Source organism: Pyrus communis, chromosome 12 (assembly GCF_963583255.1).
Source record: "Pyrus communis chromosome 12, drPyrComm1.1, whole genome shotgun sequence".
NCBI classification, from domain to species: Eukaryota; Viridiplantae; Streptophyta; class Magnoliopsida; order Rosales; family Rosaceae; genus Pyrus; species Pyrus communis.
This window is the reverse complement of record NC_084814.1, coordinates 15,610,255-15,633,230: the sequence shown is the minus strand read 5'-3', so window position 1 is coordinate 15,633,230 and position 22,976 is coordinate 15,610,255. Positions and strand designations below refer to the sequence as shown.

Genomic DNA, 22,976 nt, shown 5'->3' with positions numbered 1-22,976 from the left:
CCATGGCTTCTCCCCTTATAAAAGGCATACTGACTCCGTTAATATTTAAGCATAAAGAGGTGCTTAGCTGAAGTTTTCTATATTTTTTTTGCGATATTTGAACTTAAAGACAACATTGATGCTTATACATTTGCTAGGTACTTTCCCAGGCTGCTTCTGAAAAAGGCACTACTGTGATTTTTTGTGCCATGCTAAACACACGCAACGCATTCACCTCCAACTGATTGTTTCTGTGATTTTTTTTCTTTTTTTGGGTACTTCCAGGGAATTGTTGCTTAGTTCTTTCAACTAGTCAATTTGCACTCGTACCCTTATTTTTCTTGATTAAGAATGAAGATTCTAAAAGACGATAGGCGCTACTCGGACGGCGGGTTGGGACCTAGTGCTTGGACGGGTAGGTGGGGTCTATGAGGGCTCCTAAGTGGACTAGACGGATTTAAGTAAATCTATTATATTTCGTATAAATAAGTGTTTGTTTATACTTAAAAAATATATTTTTTCATCATAAATCACAAAATAGAATGATATATATATTATGAAGTATTGGAACATAATGAAAACATGGGGAACAAGCATATAATGTGTGTGCATTTTAACTATTCTGCAAGTTGGTTATAATTTATTGAAAAAAAATAAATTACAAAATGAAAGTTATCTATTTTCTGTTTAAGTGAGTCGCAACCTAAGCGAGTGCCTAGGCGGGTCTGGGTGGGCTAGGCGGGTGTCTACGTGGGTGCCTCATCAGGTTTAGGCGTCATTTCTTAATTTTCAAATGTCTAGGCATTAATCGGAGTGGTGGCCAACCGTCTAGCGCTGGTGCTAGGCAGGGATTTTTAGAACAGTGTTAATAACAATTGCAAAATGACTACTTTGAAGCTCCAATAACAACTTCATTATTCTAACCTAAAAGCATTTCACTAGGTGCTTTTCGTGTTTCAAGTAAATATAGGTTAGCACCTTGCGTGGTTTGAGTGGGACGTTTGCAAAATTAACCAAATTTTGAACCCTATATTGAATTATAGCCACCGTTTTAAGTTAATGATAATTAAAACCGAAATTTTACATGAAACTAGTAACATACCCTTAAAATGAGTTTTCCCATAAAACCAAAACGAAAATTTTTAAAATTCAGGTTCGAGAAATGTTCATTCAGATCGAATTTGCCATGTCAGTCGAATCTAGCCAGAAAACTGTCGTTCTCCGGTCACATAGCAGGGTATTCGAAACCCATTTAGTCAATCTTCGCCACAGTTGTTTGTTTGAGAAAAAAAAAAAGAAGAGGAATTTAGCTCCAAAAGCAAAGCAACGAGCTTTATGGGATCACACAAGCAATCATGGATAGCAGCGTTGACACTATCAACTCCGCAGCCACCGTCATCTCCACCGAAGCTAGCGCCTAGCTCACCACTGTCTTTGTAACTCTAGCTCTCTCTCTATTGCATACATATCTTTATGCATGTGTGCTTTTGTTTTTTTTGCGCTTCTCATTTGCATCAGAAAAGTAGAATTGCTGCATTTGCAGAAGCTTGAGAAAGGCTTATCATCCCTCGACGCAGTGCATGGGACTTATATGTGAACAAACAAGTAAAAGCAGGAAAACTATTAGATAAAAAAATCCACGTAACAAAAATTGAGAGAAGAGATATCAACTAATATGACTTTTGGGTCCTTGTTATACTCTGTTTGGTTGCTGAGAAACTCTAGGAATCTAAAATACACATATATGGACAGTTGGATTTTGCGTTCTTACACGTATTTTCAATCCTAAGAATGAAAACTAACAACGTTTTGAGTGTTTTTGTAGGATTTTGTTTCTTGGTTGTTATAGGAAAATTCATTTTAAGGATATATCAGTACTCTCATATCAACTTTTAATTATAATTATCATAAACTTAAAAACGTCACTATAATTTTATATAGAGCCTAAATTTTGATTATTTTTCCAAATTTCTCGATTTGAGTTAAGGCCCACTGGTGGACGTAACCCAGCAAACTCCACCTGCTAGATTAGTGAATAGTGAAGATTAGCACTAGGACTGGTGGTTTGAGGTGATTAGTGAAGAACACTATAAATAGCATCACTAAAAAAGTAAAATAATCAATGAAATCAAGCATGTTAAATGTATTTTCATTCAATTATTATTATAATAATCATTATTTTTAATATTATTTTGGGTAGTGTGAGAGAAACTAAATTGGAGATAAAATTTGTAAACTAAGAGTATTTCCAAAAAATATGTTAAAATCTTAGGTGGAATGTCATTGTGCATATTTGACATCAAATGTCTCTCCAACCAAAATGCTATTTGTTGAGTGAATTTGAAGGTTTTGGGATTTGAAGTTAAATTTGACATTAATGTCAAAATTATTTTTAATTAATTTTAATGGTAGATCCCTTATTCCACTAACATCTCAACCAATAAAAATTTTGTTTCAACATTTTTTTTATAATTACAACCATTTAAAGTTCTATTTAAATAATAAAATAACATTTGATAGTTCAGTTGGAGAAGTATAAAATTTGAAATAAGACTTTAGATTGCCACATCAACCATCAATTGTAATTTGACTCTTATAATTTCGCGTCGCCTTTGGAGATGGTCTAAATGATGTATCACCTATATAAATGAGCACGTTTATCAACACTTACATAATAAACCAATCATCAACTTTTATGTCTTTTAGTTTCTAAAATTTTGTCTACAACTTTAATCTTTCTAGCATTGCCTTGTTATTTTTATGGGTTTGGTTTGTATTTTGATTTGCCATGCTCCCATCTCCAACAGGTTAACTCTAGTTAGTGGCGAAGCCAGGATTTTATGTGAGGATGGACCTCACTTAAATGTTAAAAAAAAAAAAAGATAATGTTTACCAGAGTGTATAATACATGCTTGGAGTTATGAGCTAATTAATTTCTTTTAGGCGCTAAATGCTTTTTTTCATGTTAAAATTAACCTTCCAATATCAAGTCAATATAGAGAGTTGTTAATCAAAATTAAAGAGGATTAAAATAAATTAACCTTCCAATATCAAGTCAATGAAAAATGCTAAGGAGATCATGTTTTTAGACTATATTATTAGTAAAAAGTTAAAGAGAACAGAGAGATTTACAAACCTTAATATTGTTTTGGGTTGGAAATTTGGAGGATAAAACATATGAAATTCAACAAGGGAAGGAGGAAAAGCTCAAAGTTTATTATTCTTTTGGTTGGCAATGTAAAAGAATATTTTTGGATAAAACTAAAGTAGACTTTAGATTTTAATTTTAAGAGTTATTGACTTGTTTACAAAATATAAGAGTTAAATTTAGTTTTAGGATGAGTGTCGTTGGGTAAAGAGAAAAAAAAAGACCTATTGTTTTAACTATTAGTGAATAGAATTTAAGAGTTTTATGCAAACTAAAAGATGTATGATTTTATAAAAAAAAAATAAATATATATATATATATATAATACTGTTATAAATAGGCAAAAGTTAGAGAAATAACATTTGCTAGGGACAGGAGCGAAGTGGGTGCAAAATATTACACTATAACTTTAGTAGCTATAACACAAAAGGATAGCAGATAAAGAGAGGGAGGGATACTGATATTATTTCTTTGATTCTTTCTTTCGCAATGTGTTTTGATAGCACACGGAGTGTTTTATTTATAGAGTAGCTCCCGTAATAACAATCATCCAAATACAATGATGACACTTTTGAAAGTATCAAATATTATTCCCAAGTCTTTATTCCTTTGAGTGGGCATTCATCCACTAATTCTACAACACTCCCCCTTGGATGCCCACATATCAACATTAGTTGCCTCATTAAAACCTTGCTCGGAAAAACCTAGTGGGAAAAAACCATAGCAAAGGAAAAAGAATACAACTTTACCTTGATATAGTGTTATGTATGTTTATATTGCCTCATTAAAACCTTGATAGGAAAAACCCAGTGGTAAAAATCTTAATCGAAGGAAAAAGAGTACAACATGCATTTATCATGGATGCTCCCCCTGATATGTATCTCTCCCTGATTCCGCATTCTTCAAATTTAGCTGATTGGTAAGTCGACGTAATCCAATACTCTGCACTAGACGAACGTGCACTTTGATAGATATCTGGTGAACAGGTTTGCTAGATTTCATTGGAACAGTTTTGTCTGACTTCAATAACTTTAGCCTTTTGAAGTTCATGTGCAATGAAAAACTTTGGAGATATGTGTTTAGTCTTATAACTCTTGATGAATCCTTCCTTCATTTGGGCAACACATGCTGCATTATCTTCATGGATGACAGTTGGAGTGTCTATTTTTGAAGTTAGACCACATGAATTCAAGATATGATGAATCGGTGATCTTAACCAAGAACATTCACGACTTGGTTCATGTAAAGCAAGTATTTCTAAGTGATTTGAAGATGTAGCAACTAGTGTCTGCTTTGTTGAGCACCATGAGATTGTTGTATCTCCATTATTGAACACATATCCAGTTTATGAGTAGGCTTTATATGGATCAGAGAGAAAACCAGCATCTATATATCCAAACAAGAATTTGGTCATTTGTGGATTTTTTTAAGTAGAAGAGACTCATGTCTGTTGTCCCACAAAGGTATCGCAAAACATCTTTGACTTCTTTCCAATGATGAATTGTTGGAGCAAAGCTATACCTTGCTAACAAGTTAACTGAAAAAGCTATATCTGGTATAGTACATCGTGCTAAATATAATAAAACACCTATTGCACTCATATATGGTACTTCTAGACCAAAGACCATTTCATCATCTTCTTTTGGACGGAATGGATCTTTCTTAATGTCTAAAGAATGAACGACCATTGGCGTACTGAGTGGATAAGCCTTGTTCATGCCAAATCGCTTCAGGATTTTTTCAATGTAAGCTGATTGATGGACCAAAATTCCACTAGCACAATGCTTGATTTACAGGCCGAGACAATATTTTGTTTTCCCAAGGTCTTTCATTTCAAATTCGCTTTCCAAGTATTCAACAGTTTTATTGAGCTCGTCAGGGGTTCCAACTAGGTTCATATCATCAACATATATTGCCACTATAGCAAATCCAGAATTGGATTTCTTAATGAACACACAAGGGCAAATGACATTGTTAGTATTCCCTTCTTTGATCAAATACTCACTGAGACGATTATACTACATTTGTCCAGATTGTTTCAGCCTATACAATGATCGCCTTAATTTGATTGAGAGCATACCTCGTGGTTTGCTAGTTGTTTCAGGAAACTTAAGTCTTTATGGGACCTTCATGTATACCTCAGTATCTAATTCTCCATATAGATACGCAGTGATGACATCCATAAGTTGCATGTCAAGTTTTTCTGAAACCATTAAACTTATTAAGTAACAGAACATAATTGCGTCCATTACAGGAGAGTATGTCTCCTCATAATCAATTCCAGGTCTTTGCGAAAAGCCTTGTGCAATGAGTCGTGCTTTATATCTTGCAATCTTGTTTTTCTCATTGTGCTTTCTTGTGAATACCCATTTGTAACCCACGAGATTTACATCAGGAAGAGTTTGGACTACTGGTCCAAAAACACTTCGCCTTTCTAAGGAATTTAATTCTGCTTGGATTGCATCTTTCCACTTAGGTTAATCTTGTCTCTGTTTGCATTCATCAATAGAGCGGGGCTCAATAGGTTAATCTTGTCTCTGTTTGCATTCATCAATAGAGCGGGGCTCAATATCATCACTTAATATGATTTCAGTGGCTACTGCGAATGCGAACATATCGTCGATGATTATTTCATTATGATCCCACAATTCATTAGTACATGCATAATTTATGGAGATTTCTTTGCTTTCATGTACCTTTGTCTCTTCAGGGACATATGTCTTATCAAGGACATTTTCTTTTTCTGAAAGTACAGAATCATGAGTTGTGGATTTTTCATTCATTATCTTTTCCTGAATGATTTCATTTGGATTCAGCTGTGCCCTTGTCTTTCTCTTTCGAAAGGATGAATCTTTTGAACTTGAGGGTCTACCACGCTTTAGACGTGCACCAGATGAATAATTTGCCGTCACTTTATTTTGTCCAACAAGGACATCAATTCTTGCAGGTGCATTTGTAGCTGGTATATGTGATTTTGTCACTTTCATAGCATCATTAAATGCATTTGGTATTTGATTAGCAATACTTTGAAAATAAATGATCATTTTCACATTGAGTGATTCGTGAATCAAAATGAGACAAGGTAGGTACAACCCATGCCAGCTCTTGCCATTCTTCTGGAACGGTCTTTTCTCCCCCTAATGACAGGAAGACTGTCTCATCAAAGTGACAATCAGCAAAACGAGTTGTAAACATATCATTTGTCAAGAGTTCCAAATATCTAATGATAGATGGTGAATCAAAACCTACATAAATTCCCAGCCTGCGCTGAGGTCCCATTTTAGTGTGTTGCGGCGGTGCAATATGCACATAAACAGCACAACCAAAAACTCGTAAATGTGAAATGTTTGGCTGATGTCCAAACACAAGTTGTACTGAAGAGTATTGGTGGTTAGCTATAGGTCTTAATCGAACCAATGCTGCAGCATGTAAGATGGCATGTTCCTATGCAGAAACTGGCAATTTTGTTTTCATGAGCAGAGTGCGAACTATTAATTGAAGCCACTTAATAAATGCTTCTGCTAGACCATTTTGAGTATGGACATGAGGAACAGGGTGTTCAACATCAATGCCTAATGTCATGCAGTAATCATCAAATGTTTGAGACGTAAATTCACCAGTGTTATCAAGTCGGATTGACTTAATGGGATAATCTGGGAACTGTGCTTGCAACTTAATTATCTGAGCGAGAAGTCTCGCAAAATGTACATTTCGATTAGACAAGAGACAAACATGTGACCATTGGGTAGATGCATCAACCAAAACCATAAAATATCGAAATGGTCCACAAGATGGTTGATTAGGCCCATAAATATCCCCATGAATTCTTTGAAAAAAATGATGGGGATTCAGCATCAACCTTTAGTTGTGATGGTCTAATTACCAACTTCCCATGAGAATAAGCCTTGTAAGGGTTCTCATTTGAGATAGCAATGTGTCTGCTCAATAATGGATGTCCATTAGAGTTGGTAATGATCATACGCATCATGGTGAATCCTGGATGACTCAGACGATCATGCCAAAACATGTAAACTTTTGAATCAATGAACTTCTGGTTCATGACAGTATGTGATTCAATTGTCTTTATGTATGTATAATACAATCCACTCGACAAACCACCCAACTTCTCCAATATACACTTCTGGGTATCATTGGAGGTAATGCATAGATACTCCACATTTTTTGCACTTTTCATTTCGATGTGGCATCCATTTAAACGCATATCTTTAAAACTCAACAAATTTCGAGTAGATCGAGTAGCGTACAACGCATGTTGTATGGACAATATTGTTCCATTTGGTAACATGATATGGGCTTTTCCTGAGCCTTCACTTACATCTGATTGACTTGACATTGTTGTTACCCTTACTTTTGTAAGCATCAAGCTCGAGAAATACTTTCGATCTCGAAGTATTATATGCATGGTTATGCTTTCTGCAAGACAAATATCTCCGTCATTTCTCTTGTTTTGAGAGTAACCACAGTTTTTATCTATGCTTTCTGAGTAAAGGGAATCACGGTCAAAAACAACTTAATTGAAGTGCGAGTTTTAAACTACAAGTTTAGAATACATCAAACATAAATGATTTAAGGGGAAATTAGAATCCCCTTCACATTAAACATTGGTTCTATTTTGAAATTTGATTAGGACGCCTAAATAATAACCATGTCAGCATTTTTATATTTATTTAGATTACATGTAATTATTGTGTTTTTTTTTTAATTTAAAATGTTAATTATTATCCTTTAAGGTTGATATATTTTTGTATGTGGCCTTTTTTTTAGGAAGCCAATTTCTTCTCCCACGTTTGAGCTATATGGTTTCTTCTCCCACGTTAGAATTATGTGATCTTCATTTTTAAATTTTGAATGGACTTATCCATTTCAATTAGTGGTTGTTTTCACTATTTTATATTGATATCATGTGAGATAATTAGACGTATTCTCTATTTTCGGAGGCTTGAGGCTGGTACGTTCATATAATATATTTAAACGTACCAAATACGTACCAAGAAGATATATAAAGTAACTTACCAAATATATATAAATGTACCAAATACATACAAAAAAGAAATATGAACGTACCAAATACATACCAAGAAGATATATAAAATAACGTACCAATATGTACTAAGGAGAAATATATTGTTTGATCAATAGGAAATATATGTACCAAATATGTTTTTTTTTTAAAATAAATATAAATGTACCAAATGCATACAAAAAAGAAAACAAACATACCAAAAGGTATATTAAATATAATGGCACCTAAATTGTAGGAAAATGTTTAATCAAAACTCTAAAAGGCATAAATGTTTAATCTCAAAATTTTAAAACCTAGGCATCTGTATCAAAACCCCCCAATTAATTAGACCGATACACTTTTTTCCCTCTTTCCACAATGAAGTCCGAGACATCTAGGTAGGTTGTGTTCAATTGTCCTAATAAGTCGCACACTGAATCAGGTATATCCATTGGTCTAGCCTGGTTGAGGAAATTGGTCTCGACACCCTTCTCATTAAGGGAGGCTATATGGCTTGATATAGATCCACCAGATGTTTTGGGGTACGATAGGTACGCGCCCAGTGCCCATTGCCATCACACATATGGTAGGCTCCTTCAGAGTTTCTAGGAGCATTGTTCATATGAGCTTTGCCTTTGTGGCGATTTACATTTTTGAAGCTTGGGCCTGATTTATGTTTTGGAACCTGGTTGTGAAACTGAACACCATGATTTTTGCCTTTCTCGTTCCATCGACCTCGCTTGTGGCCACGTCCTCGTTTATGATTATTGCCACTAAAAGATGTGGCGTTCACTCGAAGGAAACAACATTCACTTATGGGAATGGTGCAGATCTAGTAGGTCGGGACTGATGATTTTTCATTAGGAGCTCATTGTTTTGTTCAGCTACCAGGAGCACAGATACCACTAACACCAGGGTGCAGGTTTATAAGCTCTAACTGCATCTATTATAACATGTACGACTCATGGGCAACATGTACGATAGTGTCGGAGTTGCCTATTATTGCAACCTGTACGACAAGGTCGGAGTTGCCTAAAGTATAAATATAGTCATGCCATAACTCGATCATTTCAAGTCACACCATAAACTTACCTGAATTTACCTATGCGTCCTGTGTTCCTCTTTGCACTTCAAAGCATTCACAGTAATTCCTTACAGGTAGTATACATATGGATATGTCATGATGCAATCTAATACTCAACCATGTCATAACATTTACCAGTATATACATATATATATATATATGTATATATATATACATATATATATATATATATATATATATATATATAACATGGCGAAATATGCATAATCTGTAACAACCCACTCTCGAACTATTTATGTCGGGAATAATTATAGAGAACAAGTCCAACTAAATATTAGTTTAATTAACCATCATTATTTACCATTCTTTACTTCAATCTCTCAATTCCTCACACATTGATTTATGGCCAACATTTAACCACCAAAATCATAAAGTTAAATTTCACATTTTCACCAACTTCCTTCACATTGCTCAATTCCCAAACAAGGCTTTTGTCTTGATTATTTAATCTCATTTATTGTATGGCTACATTTAACGTCTCGTTAGATTGCCTACGTACCCTAAGCAGGGATCAAGCCAATCGTAGTTTACATCAATTATTTGTAGGTAACATGCATAAATCAACTTAAACACGTTTGTGGAATTATCAATCATATGTATATATACGATATAAAGGAAAAGATTCACTCACCTGAGGTCCGCGCTACGACTCCCTAGTACGTATATCAAGACATCACGAACCAATGTCACCTGCTACCAAGGCCAATTTGGCCGGGAAAAACCCCAATTTAACACTAACCCGCCGAACCCTATAATTTGGATGTCCTCAATTCGGCTCTGTAGCAACTCCAACACCCCTAAACTTGTTTGGGCTTTGTTCCTAAGCTTAAGATGAGTATTTTGGTGGTGGTAATTTAAGGGTTTTGTTTCAGAATTTAAGGAATGGCCACCACAAACCCTTTAGCCTTGCCGTCGGCCTTTTGATGAATTTACACCCAAATTCCTACAAATTTTAGGTGGATATGGAAGAGGGGAAGGCTAGATGATGACTGGGAGTAGTAAATCGGTCCAAATTGTCGGAAAAATGATAGAAAGATGACGGAAATCGCCGGAATACGGGGTCGGGTCTGTTGGTTTCGCGGGTCAAGGGGAACAGATTCGGTTCCCCTCTTCTTCTCCTCCCTCCTTTTTCCTCCTTTCTCTCTTCCCTCACTGGGCCATCCTCTCTCCCGGTCCCTCATGTGCTCTCTTCCTCCCCTCTCTTTTGCTGCCATCAGGCAGCCCCTCCTTCTCCCTTCTTTTTTTCCCTTTCTTTTTCTCTTAAAATTGATTGGTTACCACTCCCACATGGTGGGAGTTTGAATTAATTTATAACTAAACTTTAAATAACCAATTTCAAATGTCTATAACTATACCGATATAATCCGGACTCGCAAACGGTTTTCGCCTATGCATTCGTGCCAACGCGTACTACAAGGATATGCTAAAAGAATAAGTCATACGTCTCTCTAATTGATGGTCAACGGAAGTCAAAGTCCTTGCCTCTAAGGAATTTTCGTAAATTCATTCATTTAAAATTTATAAAATCATAGAACTAGGAACGGGTTGTCACAAGTTGGGTATCTACTACTGTGCACCCAAATGGGTGGCTTGGATTATATGCCACTCCCACCTTATGCATGTAATCTAGTATAGACTAGATAATGGTTATTTGTCTAGTTAAATTTTTATGCATCAAGATTTAAAGCCTAAACTTGGATGAGTACCACTATCATCTTGTACACGTGCATGCCTAAAAAAATTTCAACCTTTTACCTCAACGGCCTAGATTTAAAGTGAGGCAATAAGTGATGTGATGTATAACAAGAAATGTAGTATTTAAAGGAAAAATGATGAAATTTTTAACGAAGATTAATATAAACGGCAAAATAGCAAGATTTTAATTTTTGCGGTGTTTGCGCCCATCTCTAACAATTTAAATGGTCCTTGACAATTTTTTTCTCAAAAAAAGTTTTTGAGGTAGTTTACATTCAGATTAATTGAAAATCAGCTCTACAAGCAAACCTTGAAAAATTCGAAATTATAGCATAAATTATTTTTGAAAAGAACTAAAGTTGTCAACACTCGACGTCTCCAATGAATTCAAAAACAACAAACCCCTATTAAATTTTGCATATGCAAGTTTATAGTAATTATTGAAATTCGCTTTGTTATTGTAATAGAATAGAAAATCTCATAGCATTATAGGTGATACGTACTCAGTGAAAACAAATGAATGAATTAACAAAGTTAAACGCATACTATTAATAAACGGTGACACGCACATGAGTGACAGAAAAACCGTCCACAAATTACCTATATTCGCGGGCCAGGCGGTTATCCCTAGCACAACTCCAAAAATTAAAAGGAAACAAAAATCTAAGAAAAATGCAATGAATCTTGAAATTACTATATAAGCAAAAAGAAAAGAGAAATTGTACTTACTATTTGACCACTTTGTCAAAAGAGGAATTTACCCTATACTCTTGTAATTACTCTCTCTGTCCTCTTTTCTTTTCCTTTTCTTTTTTACTTTAGTTCTGGAACCTACTGTGGGCCTTTGGAAATCTAGCGGTAACTCAAGAAATTTACTGGACCATCATTGCAAAGTAGCCGACTTTTCTGAACACGTATATATATTTCAGTCGTGTCTCTCTCAATTTTTGTCTCAATTTATTATTTTTGTTGCAGAAAGCTCTCAAAATCTCTCTCAGCCTCTCTCTCTCTCACCCCAAAAAACCCGACCGAACCACAAAAAATGTCTTCCCCAAGCAAACGCCGTGAGATGGATTTGATGAAACTGTATAATTTCTCTTATTTGTATAAATATTGTTACTTTTTTATTTTTTTTCTAATTATGATTATTTAATTTCTCGTTTGTTCTATTTTGTTTTGGTTGGTATGAACCAGGATGATGAGTGATTACAAGGTGGAGATGATCAATGACGGCATGCAAGAGTTTTATGTGGATTTCAAAGGCCCCAAAGAGAGTAAATCATTCGAACCCATAACATGGTTTTTTTTTTCATTTTTTTTAATCTTTGTGTGTTCTTATTTAAATTTCAGCTATTTTTGGTGATATTTTTGGTGGGTTTTATCCATTTTATGCAAAGATGTGTTCTTTTGTGTTGATCATGTGCAAGTTGTTTTGGGTTTTTGGATTTATCTGTTTTTCTTCTTTTTTTTATGTTCTCTCTGAATTATTATAGTAGTGGGAACTTACTTAAAGTTATCCGAATTTACTGATTTGGCCATGGATTAAAGTGATTTTAAAATTGTATCAATTTAGATTAGGGTGTGATTTCAGAATTTCGACATAGATTTCGATTTACTGCTTGTGCATAAGTGGGGCTGCAAGTTTTTGTTTAGTGTTTTTCTTCAACAGGAGGAAGTTTATAGGTACTTTTTCTTCTGGGTAATATGGATATTGAATGAAGTGGGAATTTTTTTATTTTATTTTATTTTATTTTATTTTATTTTGAACGGAATGTGGCAGGTCCGTATCAAGAAGGTGTCTGGAGGATAAGGGTGGAGTTACCGGATGCTTATCCTTACAAATCTCCATCTATCGGCTTTGTCAACAAAATTTACCACCCAAATGTTGATGAAATGTGAGTGGAAAGATGCTGAAAATTCAGTACTTTAGCTTTGTTTTAGTTGTATTTTACCTTCTAATAAATTATGGAATTGTTTGTAAAACTTGAACATAGTGCAAAGCTTGTACTTAAGTCTGGCTAATGGTGCTTTTTTGAGTTCCAGGTCAGGATCAGTTTGTTTAGATGTTATCAACCAAACTTGGAGCCCCATGTTTGGTAGGCCTATACATGTTTTCTTGTACCTGTAAAATTGATACGGTTTATCTGGAGACTTGTACCATGTAGTTATACTTTTATAACCAGTTTTGCTACCTTGGCGAGATGAGGATTTACCTCTTTTCTTTCTTAACTATGTTCAGACCTGGTTAATGTATTTGAAGTGTTTCTGCCTCAACTTCTTTTATATCCCAACCCATCGGATCCATTGAATGGAGAAGCTGCTGCTTTGATGATGCGCAATCGCACTGCTTATGATCAAAGAGTAAAAGGTAGTAATGCAGCTTTTGTAAATTGAGTATATATTGGTTGTCTCTTATATGTGTTTCCTGACATACTTGAACTTCCTTTTAGTTTCTTCTTTTCATTGTTCACATATACTGCCTTTGCTGTAGGAGCCATAGAATTTTGAAATCTTAACCCGACAGTATTTGAGAAAGTGTTCGAAGGTCCTCAACCTGTGATGTTTAAATATATAGTTTTTGTTGTTGGTTTAGTTGAACATTTAAATTGGTTTAAAGTGTTATGAAATTTAACTCTCGGTAGTCGAATTAGGTGGAAAAGATTTGAGGCTTCAAGGTCTACTTGAGTTCCAAATCATTGTGTAGTTCAAGACTTGGGGGGTGGGTGGCCTTTTAATCTAGCTTTTTAACAACTCCAGATGTCAAATGACACCGCTAGTACTTTGTCCGAAGCTTTCAATTCCTTTGAATATTAAGTCATGTGCAACTAGTAAAGTTTAGCTATATTAAGTGTAGGCTTTTGAAACTTCTATGCCTCACATATATTTTCTACTTTGGAAATCAGACATTACTGTCCATTCTATAGTTACAGTTAAATGGATTAGAGGACTTTCCCCAAAGGATTAAGGGTACAATCCATAACTACGCCTAATAGGAAAATGCATTGGAAAGATTTTGGGAAAATTGTAATTCAATTCTGTCGGTTCAGAGGGTGATGAGCTCGCAGAACCAAATATAATTCATAGTATCACTGCTTTCAACATCTCTACATAAACTGGACCAATGGCCTGACCCTATTTCACCGCATCATTCTGTTTAGGATCATTGTTTGTGGATGTTTTGCTGATTATTCTTTGAAATTTACAGAGTATTGTGAGAAATATGCAAAGGCGGAAGACGTAGGGGGTGCCCCAGAGGAGCAATCAAGTGATGAGGAGCTGAGCGAAGATGAGTATGACTCCGGGGATGATGCAGTCGCAGGCCAAGCCGATCCATAGGTATATAACGCTGGCCAAATTTATCATCTGTTGTACATCATTATGTTCTGCTTAAATGGAAATTAAACCCAAAAAAACTAGGGGCTCGTGGTAAAAAACCCTGCCCTTGTTTCATTGCTGTTCGTGGAGGTTGTGTAAATTAATCGACTATGATTTATTGTTTTGGATATTCATTTAGTGTTGGGAGTGGAAGAGCTTATATTCTACTCCATATGCATCATTATGCATATGCGACCAGTACGTTCGGGTCTCTTATGCTTGAATTCTCTGCATAAACACCAATGATAGAAAGAAAGTACCGCTAGATCAATCGGGTGAGTATTTGAACTTGGAGCTCATCCAATATTCGGAAGAAAAATATCACTAGATGAAGAGTTGGTTGGATGCGAACGGTGAACTGTGAACATAGATTCGAACGATGCATTAGAAACTTAGGTTGAGGAATGCTTGGCTCCTTTAAGGTTGAGGAGTTCCTCTTCAAAACACTTTGTGGTCGATTCACAAAATATTGTGCTTATGATTGAAATTGTTCATATTATAAATCACTTTGTAAAGATCATATGTGAAAAAATCAATTGAAAATAAAGGTCGTTAAGTTAAATTAGCTATAGCAAATAGACGGTTCAATGTGTCTGCCAAATCCGACCATTTGTTTTTATACAAGATGAATAAATAATCTCATATTTTATTTATTTGTTGCTGAGATGATTTTTAAAGAGTGATTTATAATATGAATAATTCCGATCATAAACATTGACTTAGTCACAAAGTATTGTGATGAGGAACTCCTTCTCATCTATTGAGGAGCCAAGTTAATTCCATTTTAATTTCCATGAAATAAAAGTAGACTGAGTGAACTCCTCTAATCTAGACTAAAAGGGTGTATTGTATATAGAGTTTGTCGGATTTTGCTTGACTTTCAAATCCAAGTGTATTCAACATAGACTTTTAAGGAGTCCACAAAAGTCACCATGTATTGAACAAAGACTTTTATGACTTCTAAAAAGTCTATAGAAATCTTGTGGTATTTATTTATGACTTTTTATACAAAAATTCAGGTGTTTTTAAAATTCACTTGCTTTAAAGGATTTTAAAAAGCAATGGATTTTGACGGACTTTGAGTGTTTTTATAGTAAGTTTTTTTGTGTCATAGCAAATCCAACTTTTCCCTTGGGATTTTTCTGGATTCATTTTTTTCAATTCTATGTTGATATACTCCATCATCTACCATAATGCAATGATTATCATTATCATGACTTCCACCACCACCTTACCATATGACCATCTCCTCCACCCCCGCAGCCACCACTTCCACCATAATCATTTCCATGAGCATCATTGACACCCCTACTATGACCCCCAACTAAAACATCATCACCATGACCGCCACCTCAACCACCACCATAACCATTTCCCCCATCCCTACTCCTCTACCACCCAAGCATCACCCCGCCACCACAATCACCACCATCGTTGCCACCACCACCTCATAAGACCACTTTGTCATGGTCATGATCACCAATTCACAATTTCAATAATGAAAATTAAAAAATAATACTTAATAATAAATTGGTAATTAAAAAGTTTATGACAATCCACAGGATTCTAACATTGAACTCTCTAGAATTGTGCAAAAGTCTATTATTTAACTCATTTTTTTTCCACAAACGTATATCATTAAAAGTCTAGAATTTTATGAATATGTGAAAGTCTATTAAATTCGTGAAAGTCTATCAATTAAAAAACTCAACATAAGGGGGAGGTCGAAGAGAAAAACTCAACGATTAACATTAGCTCAAATTTAACATTTAAATATACAAAATGACCTTTACATCACCAATTAGCCCTTATAGCTCAGTGGTAGAGCGTCAGTCTTGTAAACTGAAGGTCCGTAGTTCGATCCTGCGTGAGGGCACTTTTTCATCTTTTTCCTTCTTTATTTTTAATTTAAAATTTTATTTTTTTTCATTAAATAGGGTTTAATACATCAAGTTTTTTTTATCCCAGAGTGGTACATGAAGTTATAATTGTGGTACATGAAGTCATAATTTTGGAACAATTTCATATATCCGTTAGGGTTGCTGTTAAATCAACCGTTAACTGGTGACGTGACACCTACATGTGTAAATGACATGAAGTCACATGTCAATATGGCCACGTGGATATTTAAAAAAAAAAATTAAAATTTTAAAAATCTAGGCCCAATCGTCTTCCTCCAAGAGGAAGAGTTCGATCTCCCTCCCTTCTCTCCTCCGCGTCCCACCCACCTCCATCTTCTCCGAAGTATCCTCCACCTTGTCACCGCTATCTTCTCTAGCCAACTATATCCCACACCCACTTCTCCTCCCGACAACCCACTCCCAAACTCCCTAAACCACCATTTTCACCCACACACCACACCCAAACTCCCCAACGAACCCGAATCCAAGAAGACCGAGATCAGCAACGGCTCCACCAACAACACCTTCCTCCACAAAGAACCCAGGTCCCCCTCCTTCATCTCTATCCCACCTTCTGCGACTCTTCCCGTTACAAAATTCACTTCGCCAACGATAAGAAATAACACCGACCTCAACTTGTAAATAACTTACAAAATTCACACATATCCACTTAGAAATTTGGATTTAACAACTTGATTCTCTCATCTGATCCAAAACACACTTCAATGTTATGGAAGGTAAAGATTTTTTCCTATCTTTCTATTTTTCTTGAACAAAATTGTTGGGTTTTTTTTAATAATATTCAAAGTTTTCCATTTTTAATCTCTTTTCCTTAGAATTTTTTTTTTATTCCAAACTTGGTTTGTGAAGTTATTAGGTTTTGATAACCCATAAATATATATTGCTAGGAGACGGCGGTGTGGGTGAAATCGGGGTGGTGGGACTGAGTGTATCAGAAGAAGAGGTAGACAGGCTGCCATGAAAGGGGGAAGGAGTTGCAGACCTGAAGGAAGAACTCATGGGTGAGTTGGAAGGCAGAGGAGTTGAGGTTTGAGTGGAGACGTGACTTGGGCGAGTTCTGTTGCTAGTAGAGAATGGTGCACACCTGGAGGAGGTGGGGCGGGTCGACCAGGGATGGGGCGACGGTGGCGGCGGCGACTTGGGTGGGTGCCGAGGATCGGGCGAGTTTTGTTGAGGAAGAAGACAAACTTTTTCTTTTGTAATTTTTTATTTTTTTAATGTTTAATTTTTAATTTTTAATATCCACATGAGACCTTTATTGACACATGGCGCCTAGTCAGTATCCACGTGGGCATCATGTCATCAGTTAACAGAAGACTTATCTGCCAGATTAACGGATGTATGAGACTATACCAAAGTTAACACTTTAGGTATGATTCTGAAACGAAAAAACTTCATGTACTAAATGTTGAAAACCACGAAAGTTAAGGATAGTAAACTGATATTAACCTTATTAAAAACATTGTTATTGCTACTCTTATTTTCTCTTTAAATTATCCAGATTATAATATAATGTTTTGGAAGAAAGTGCAGAAGGTGTCACGTCAAAACATTTAAGTAAAAAGTACACTTACAAACCGGGTCCCACTTGTATCAGTCAATCATACACTCCAACAGAGAAGATGGATGTGATGGACGGATGGATTGCTGACAACTACGCATTACTCGTCTCAGCCTTTGACAAAAATTGTTCGTTTCTTACATATTGTCAGACCATTTATTTGTGTTTCGACAAAAAATAAACTAATTGTTCACCGACAAATATATGAACTAAACTCTAGTCCAATTTTTCATAACTGTTTTTAGAGCGGGAATAAAACTCATTATTTTGTTAAAGTCGGAAACTTAAAGCGGAAAAAAAGTTGCGAGTTAGATACAAGCGACATACGGGAGAGAGATTCGATTACGAAACTTCAGACGTAAATGTAAACGATCTTCATCATAAGAGCAATGAAAGACAAGTATGGTCAGATACAACAATGTTGCATCCTTCCATAATCTAAAACCTGTCTCTTCTAAATTACTCTAATTAGTGGAGCATCGAACTCAATGCAAAGGAACGAGAACACTGCCTTACCTAACTGGAGTTGCTCACAAATTCTGTATAGCAACACCATAAACGAATGGAGATGACTGTTTCCAGCAAGTCATCATCCAACAATCCGTCAAAAACTCTGAAGGCGCGTTACAGTTTTTACTTACAATATGGAATCTCTTTCAGACTAAAAATTGGTATGGAAATTCTATGGGAATGGGGTATACAACTGTTTTATTTCAGACTCTATAAATGCTACAATAAAATCTGCTTCCAAAAACTATGAGATCTATGGTGAAGTATGAATACGAACATTTGCAAGAAGCCTGGTGATTTTGCCAAGAGTTTCACGAGCAGCTACGGTGTCTTGGTGATCTTCGCCACAAATTGAAGTTCTGATAAAAAGCGCCTTCCTAATTAGATCATCTGCTATGTCGAATTGTCCCCCTCTTAGCATCAGCTTTGCCCTAGTTTCTAGCACTGTGGCTCTTGATAGCGCGAGCTCCTGCCAAAGGTAAGGATTCAGCTGAGCATTAGTCTGGATCGGCCTCCAACAAAGAGATTTATCGAGCCACTTCTCGACTGGGGTTACGAACGCTTGGTCTGCTGCTTCCAGGGCGTTGGTGCATAGGCGGAGGAGTTCTAGGGCAGCATTGCAACGAGAGAATGTTATGAAGGTCCGGATTGCATGAGGCAACACCACTTCCTTGACAAGGTACAGCAGGTCCGACACCTTAAGTTCAACGACTGCAGGGTCATGCCCGAATCCAAATATCAAGAAACAGGCTGCCCAGATATGTTCCGAGTGTTGAGATATCGATCCACGAGTGATGACAGCTTGAACCATCGCTTGTGCAACTCCGGTGACTACTCTCATGCGAGCATAAAGCTTGATGAGTTCATGGAAATGAACATGGTCTTGCTTGGTGCTGCTTCTAGCAATGTTAAACCTTAACAACAGGGAAGTCGCTTCTGCTTCTGATTTTTTGGTGTATGATGAAGTAAAGCCACAAGTTAGAGAATTCATCAGCTTTCTCCATAACCACGTCCCTTGATGCTTTTCTGGTATTTTGTGAGCAGCTTGGGCCAACAAAGAAACTGGAATTGAGGCAGGTGCAAACCAAGTACTTGCCTGGACCATTCTCGTTGCCAAGCTCCTTGGTCCATCTGCATGATCAAAAATTGAGAAACACACCTCGAAGAGTTGCAGAAGGAAAGTATGCCGCCTCAACGAATTAGTCTCCCTGCAACTCCATGAAAATTCTTTTAAGGGCATTCTACTAGTTGTCTCCAACAGCTTACTTGGAAGTATGGGCAGCTCGGACAATATTGCACCTACAATAGAAAGTCCCAAGGTTGAGCGTCCCACTTTCTCCTCAATAGCGCGTAAAGCATCCAATTCTTCATTTTCTGTGTATTCTTTTACACTACCCCGCATAAGCGACATTGCCTCAGCCCCGGATAAGAATGAGAGTTTCAAAGGCTCCAAATTCATCAAAGAAGGAAGGCATGTGGATATTATTATGTGTGTATCACCGCCAAAACGGGGAAGAAGATCCATTACAAGTTTATGGTCCCACCAATCCTTTTCACTTTCTAAGTTGTCAATCACTACCAAAAATGGCATGTTTCTCATGAGTTCTCTGCGTACTCTAGCTATGGCTGCCTCTTCCTGTTCTTCAAAGCTTTTGATTCTGTTTTTGTCAAAGCAATTTTCAACCCCTACATCAACTTCTAGAAACGACCAGAGATTCAAATAGTTTTGCCTAATATACCTACTCTCCCCTCCTATCCATAAAACCATCTTGTACCTCTGGTGATGTCTGTAAGCAAATTCAAGAAGAAGTTCCGTCTTGCCAATTCCCGAGTCCCCAGACACACAAGCAATCCCCTTTCCATACACAACCTTCATTGATCTTTTCCTCCTTGAATATCTTCCACCACTTTTTGGCTTTGATTGTCTCTGAGGATTTTCTGTGCTTTGCAACTCAATCTCTTTCTCTGATTCCTTCCACACAACTGGTTCTTTTCCCTTTCTGCTTCCACTCTCCAGTTTTCGTTCCCTTCGCCTTTCATCAAATGAACTGCTCCTACCCCACCCAATTGTCAAGTTCTTTCGTCTAGGCCTAGCCTTAAGCTCAAAATAATCTCTTTCTGCATCTCCACTGACATCACCAAAAAGTATGAATTCCAGCTCAGACAGTTCCTTTTTCCTGCCAACAAAGTTCTCATTTCGAGGGAAAGGGAACTCCTCTTTATCCACCACCTCTCTCCACTTGTTTAACCGATCTACAACACTTCTCCTCCCTAATCTAATTGCTAATAATGTGACAGCCCTTAATATACAATCTCTCCAGTTACCATCCTGAGCCTCCAATTTCCACTCATCCACCCGAGAGAGGCTATGAAGAGCTTCTTTCCACTCCTTCTCAAGCCCTCCATACAAAATCCATAATTCTCCCCCATGTTTTTCCCACAGCTCTCCTCTCTTCTCAACGATATCCCTGACAAGGCAATCACCTGGACTCAAATCAAAGAATATTGGGACCAAGTTCTTCTTGCTAGCGAAAAATCGCAGTTCCTCGATGGTGTATGGATTTCGGAATGACTTCCTTGTTAAGATGACAATCCCAAAAGAAGAAACATCCATGGCCCTCTCAACAATTCCATGGTTGCGGGAGTTCCTACATCGAGCTCTATCAGATACAAAGCAACTCATCCCCTGAACTTCCAACTCAACTCGGAGCCAATTAGCAAACCTCAGCAAAGAAGGTTTACGGCCATGCAAACCTATGAAAATATCACAGCTCCTCAGTCTATTAGATGTCATTGAAGCTGGACCTGTTGTATACGAGGCTCCATAGTTTCTCCCATGCTTTCTCTGCCTCTCTTTTTGCCCAGAATAATCATATGCCCGGGCATGGCTCTGACTAGATAGAATACTGTTAGAAATGGCTGTTGAGGAAGACACGCGATCAAACTTCTCAAAATCGCCTGAAACTGATGCAGCTGGGGCCGGTGATAAGTTTGCCAATTTATATCTGATGTTTGCTAGAGATTCAAGGTCTGGAATTCCAGAGCTGGAACTAAGGGGATCTGTACTTAAAACCATGCTGTCACATGGAGCATCGGACCTCGTTGATTCGGATAGTTGACAAGATGGCGATCTTGGGGAAAAGAAAGGCGACTGATTTGCTGAAAAGAATGCCGAAGATGAGGTTGACATATTCCTCGAAGTGGTAGCCGGTAAGGAACAGAACCTGGAGCTATCATCTCCCATATCCATATCTACAAACTTTCCCACTTTCCCAATGACTCACATTCAGCGCAGTCGCATAAGATGTAAAACACCACTCTGAAATGGAAGGCACATCTTCAATCAGTTGTAGAATTCCAAATCCATCTTTCCAAATTAATCGGGTTTAGCAATCGAGAAATTAAGAAAAGCATTCTAGAACACTGTAAGAACAGTATACGTATTCCGATATTCGACAGCAACAGACAAATGGAACTACAAAAGTTCACTCTTCAAACAACTAGGGAAAGGACTAGGATAGCAGTATATATGCCTTAACACAGCAAAACAACGTTGTTCGTGATCGGAACCAAGAGAGAAGAACACAAGAAACACATTCAAGCGATGCAGTAGAGGATATACAGTTTCAATGGATTCCAAAAATATATAGGCGCACAAGAAAAATAATGGCAGCCAAAAACTTAGACAAATTTTAAATTTATGCTTCCAAATAACCCATTTGAAATTTGAAACAAACCCACTTACTGAAATCGAAGAAACGAAATTTTAACAACACTGAAAGAAGATGACATTTTGAAGCAATACAGATCCAATGCAACACTTAAATGCAAAAAATAATAACACAGAAATCAGTAGAAAATGATAAAACTTAAAAATTCAGATACGAACACTTACCATGACTCAAATCTAGAACAAGGAGGCAAAGAATCCATCTTTTGTCCTCAAATCGAAGAACCCAGTTGGCTGAAATGAATGAGGACCCCAAAAAAGTCCAAATTTGAGCAACCCAAATCTCTGAAAAATATACACAATGAAGTTTAAACCAGTGGTGTAGAGAAAGGAAGCAGAGGTGTAGAGAGAGAGAAAGGAAGACTGAAACATGGAAATATATAATTGCCCAAAAGGCCAAAACAGGGAAGGGGAAAGTATCTTTAGGCCATAGGTCAAGACTTTTCACTCGGAAGAGAAAGTTTTGACAAATGCAATCACTGTGACCGTGGGATTGAAATAATTGACATTTAAGATTTCCAGACACACCATTTTTTAAAATTTTTCATCCCAAAAATTTGAAGTTAAGAACAAAGTGAAAAATTTTCATAAGAAAAATGAAAGCTGAGTATTGGGTTTGGTTTTACCTCTTCGAAGATTTAAAAAAAAATTGAAAAATCTGAGAGCCTTTCTTTCTTTCTTCTGACTCTGCAACTGTTCGACTCGCTCCTTTCAATGCCTAACTAAACTTTATCTCTCTCTCTCTTTCTCTCTCTCTCTCTCTAAAAGTCACTGGGTGTCTGAGGTACTGAGGAAGTGGTCAGAAGGGAATGGAACACCGTTGGAGTGAGGAAAATATATGGGGCCCAGAAGAAGAGATCTGACGAGATATGCCTGGTGGGCTCCATGTTCCCCCGTTTTCTTGCTGTGAAAATTTTATCAGAGAAAT

General features: G+C 36.7%; 2 protein-coding genes and 1 non-coding gene across 4 annotated transcripts; 2 read left to right on the top strand and 1 right to left on the bottom strand.

Annotated features, from left to right (window-relative positions):
• Window positions 1-11,906: 11,906 nt before the first annotated feature.
• LOC137710917 (ubiquitin-conjugating enzyme E2-23 kDa-like) lies at window positions 11,907-14,455 on the top strand. The gene is made up of 6 exons (XM_068450077.1): window positions 11,907-12,036; window positions 12,145-12,224; window positions 12,731-12,845; window positions 12,994-13,046; window positions 13,190-13,318; window positions 14,156-14,455. The coding sequence occupies exons 1-6, from the start codon at window positions 11,993-11,995 to the stop codon at window positions 14,284-14,286; spliced, it is 552 nt and encodes a 183-aa protein (XP_068306178.1). The 5' UTR covers window positions 11,907-11,992; the 3' UTR covers window positions 14,287-14,455.
• Window positions 14,456-16,129: 1,674 nt separating this feature from the next.
• On the top strand, window positions 16,130-16,201 carry TRNAT-UGU (transfer RNA threonine (anticodon UGU)). Its single transcript has one exon. It is a non-coding gene; the product is annotated as a tRNA-Thr (tRNA).
• A 2,037-nt stretch (window positions 16,202-18,238) lies between these two features.
• On the bottom strand, window positions 18,239-22,804 carry LOC137711237 (uncharacterized). Of its 2 annotated transcripts, XM_068450465.1 has the most exons (3): window positions 22,675-22,804; window positions 22,214-22,333; window positions 18,239-21,637 (listed from the first exon to the last, which is right to left on the bottom strand). In XM_068450465.1, exon 3 carries the CDS (start codon window positions 21,566-21,568, stop codon window positions 18,572-18,574), a length of 2,997 nt encoding a protein of 998 aa, XP_068306566.1. In that variant the 5' UTR covers window positions 21,569-21,637; window positions 22,214-22,333; window positions 22,675-22,804; the 3' UTR covers window positions 18,239-18,571. The 2 variants fall into 2 exon arrangements, with proteins under 2 accessions (XP_068306566.1, XP_068306565.1); XM_068450464.1 differs by lacking the exon at window positions 22,675-22,804 and having other exon boundaries at window positions 22,214-22,435.
• Between the last annotated feature and the right edge of the window lie 172 nt (window positions 22,805-22,976).

Excerpts from the sequence above, each read along its gene's own strand:
- LOC137710917 (XM_068450077.1), top strand. The coding sequence starts at position 11,993 with ATGTCTTCCCCAAGCAAACGCCGTGAGATGGATTTGATGAAACT. Across the intron at positions 12,037-12,144 it reads GAGATGGATTTGATGAAACT|GATGATGAGTGATTACAAGG; the intron begins GTATAATTTCTC and ends GGTATGAACCAG. Across the intron at positions 12,225-12,730 it reads TTTCAAAGGCCCCAAAGAGA|GTCCGTATCAAGAAGGTGTC; the intron begins GTAAATCATTCG and ends GGAATGTGGCAG.
- LOC137711237 (XM_068450465.1), bottom strand. The coding sequence starts at position 21,568 with ATGGATATGGGAGATGATAGCTCCAGGTTCTGTTCCTTACCGGCTACC.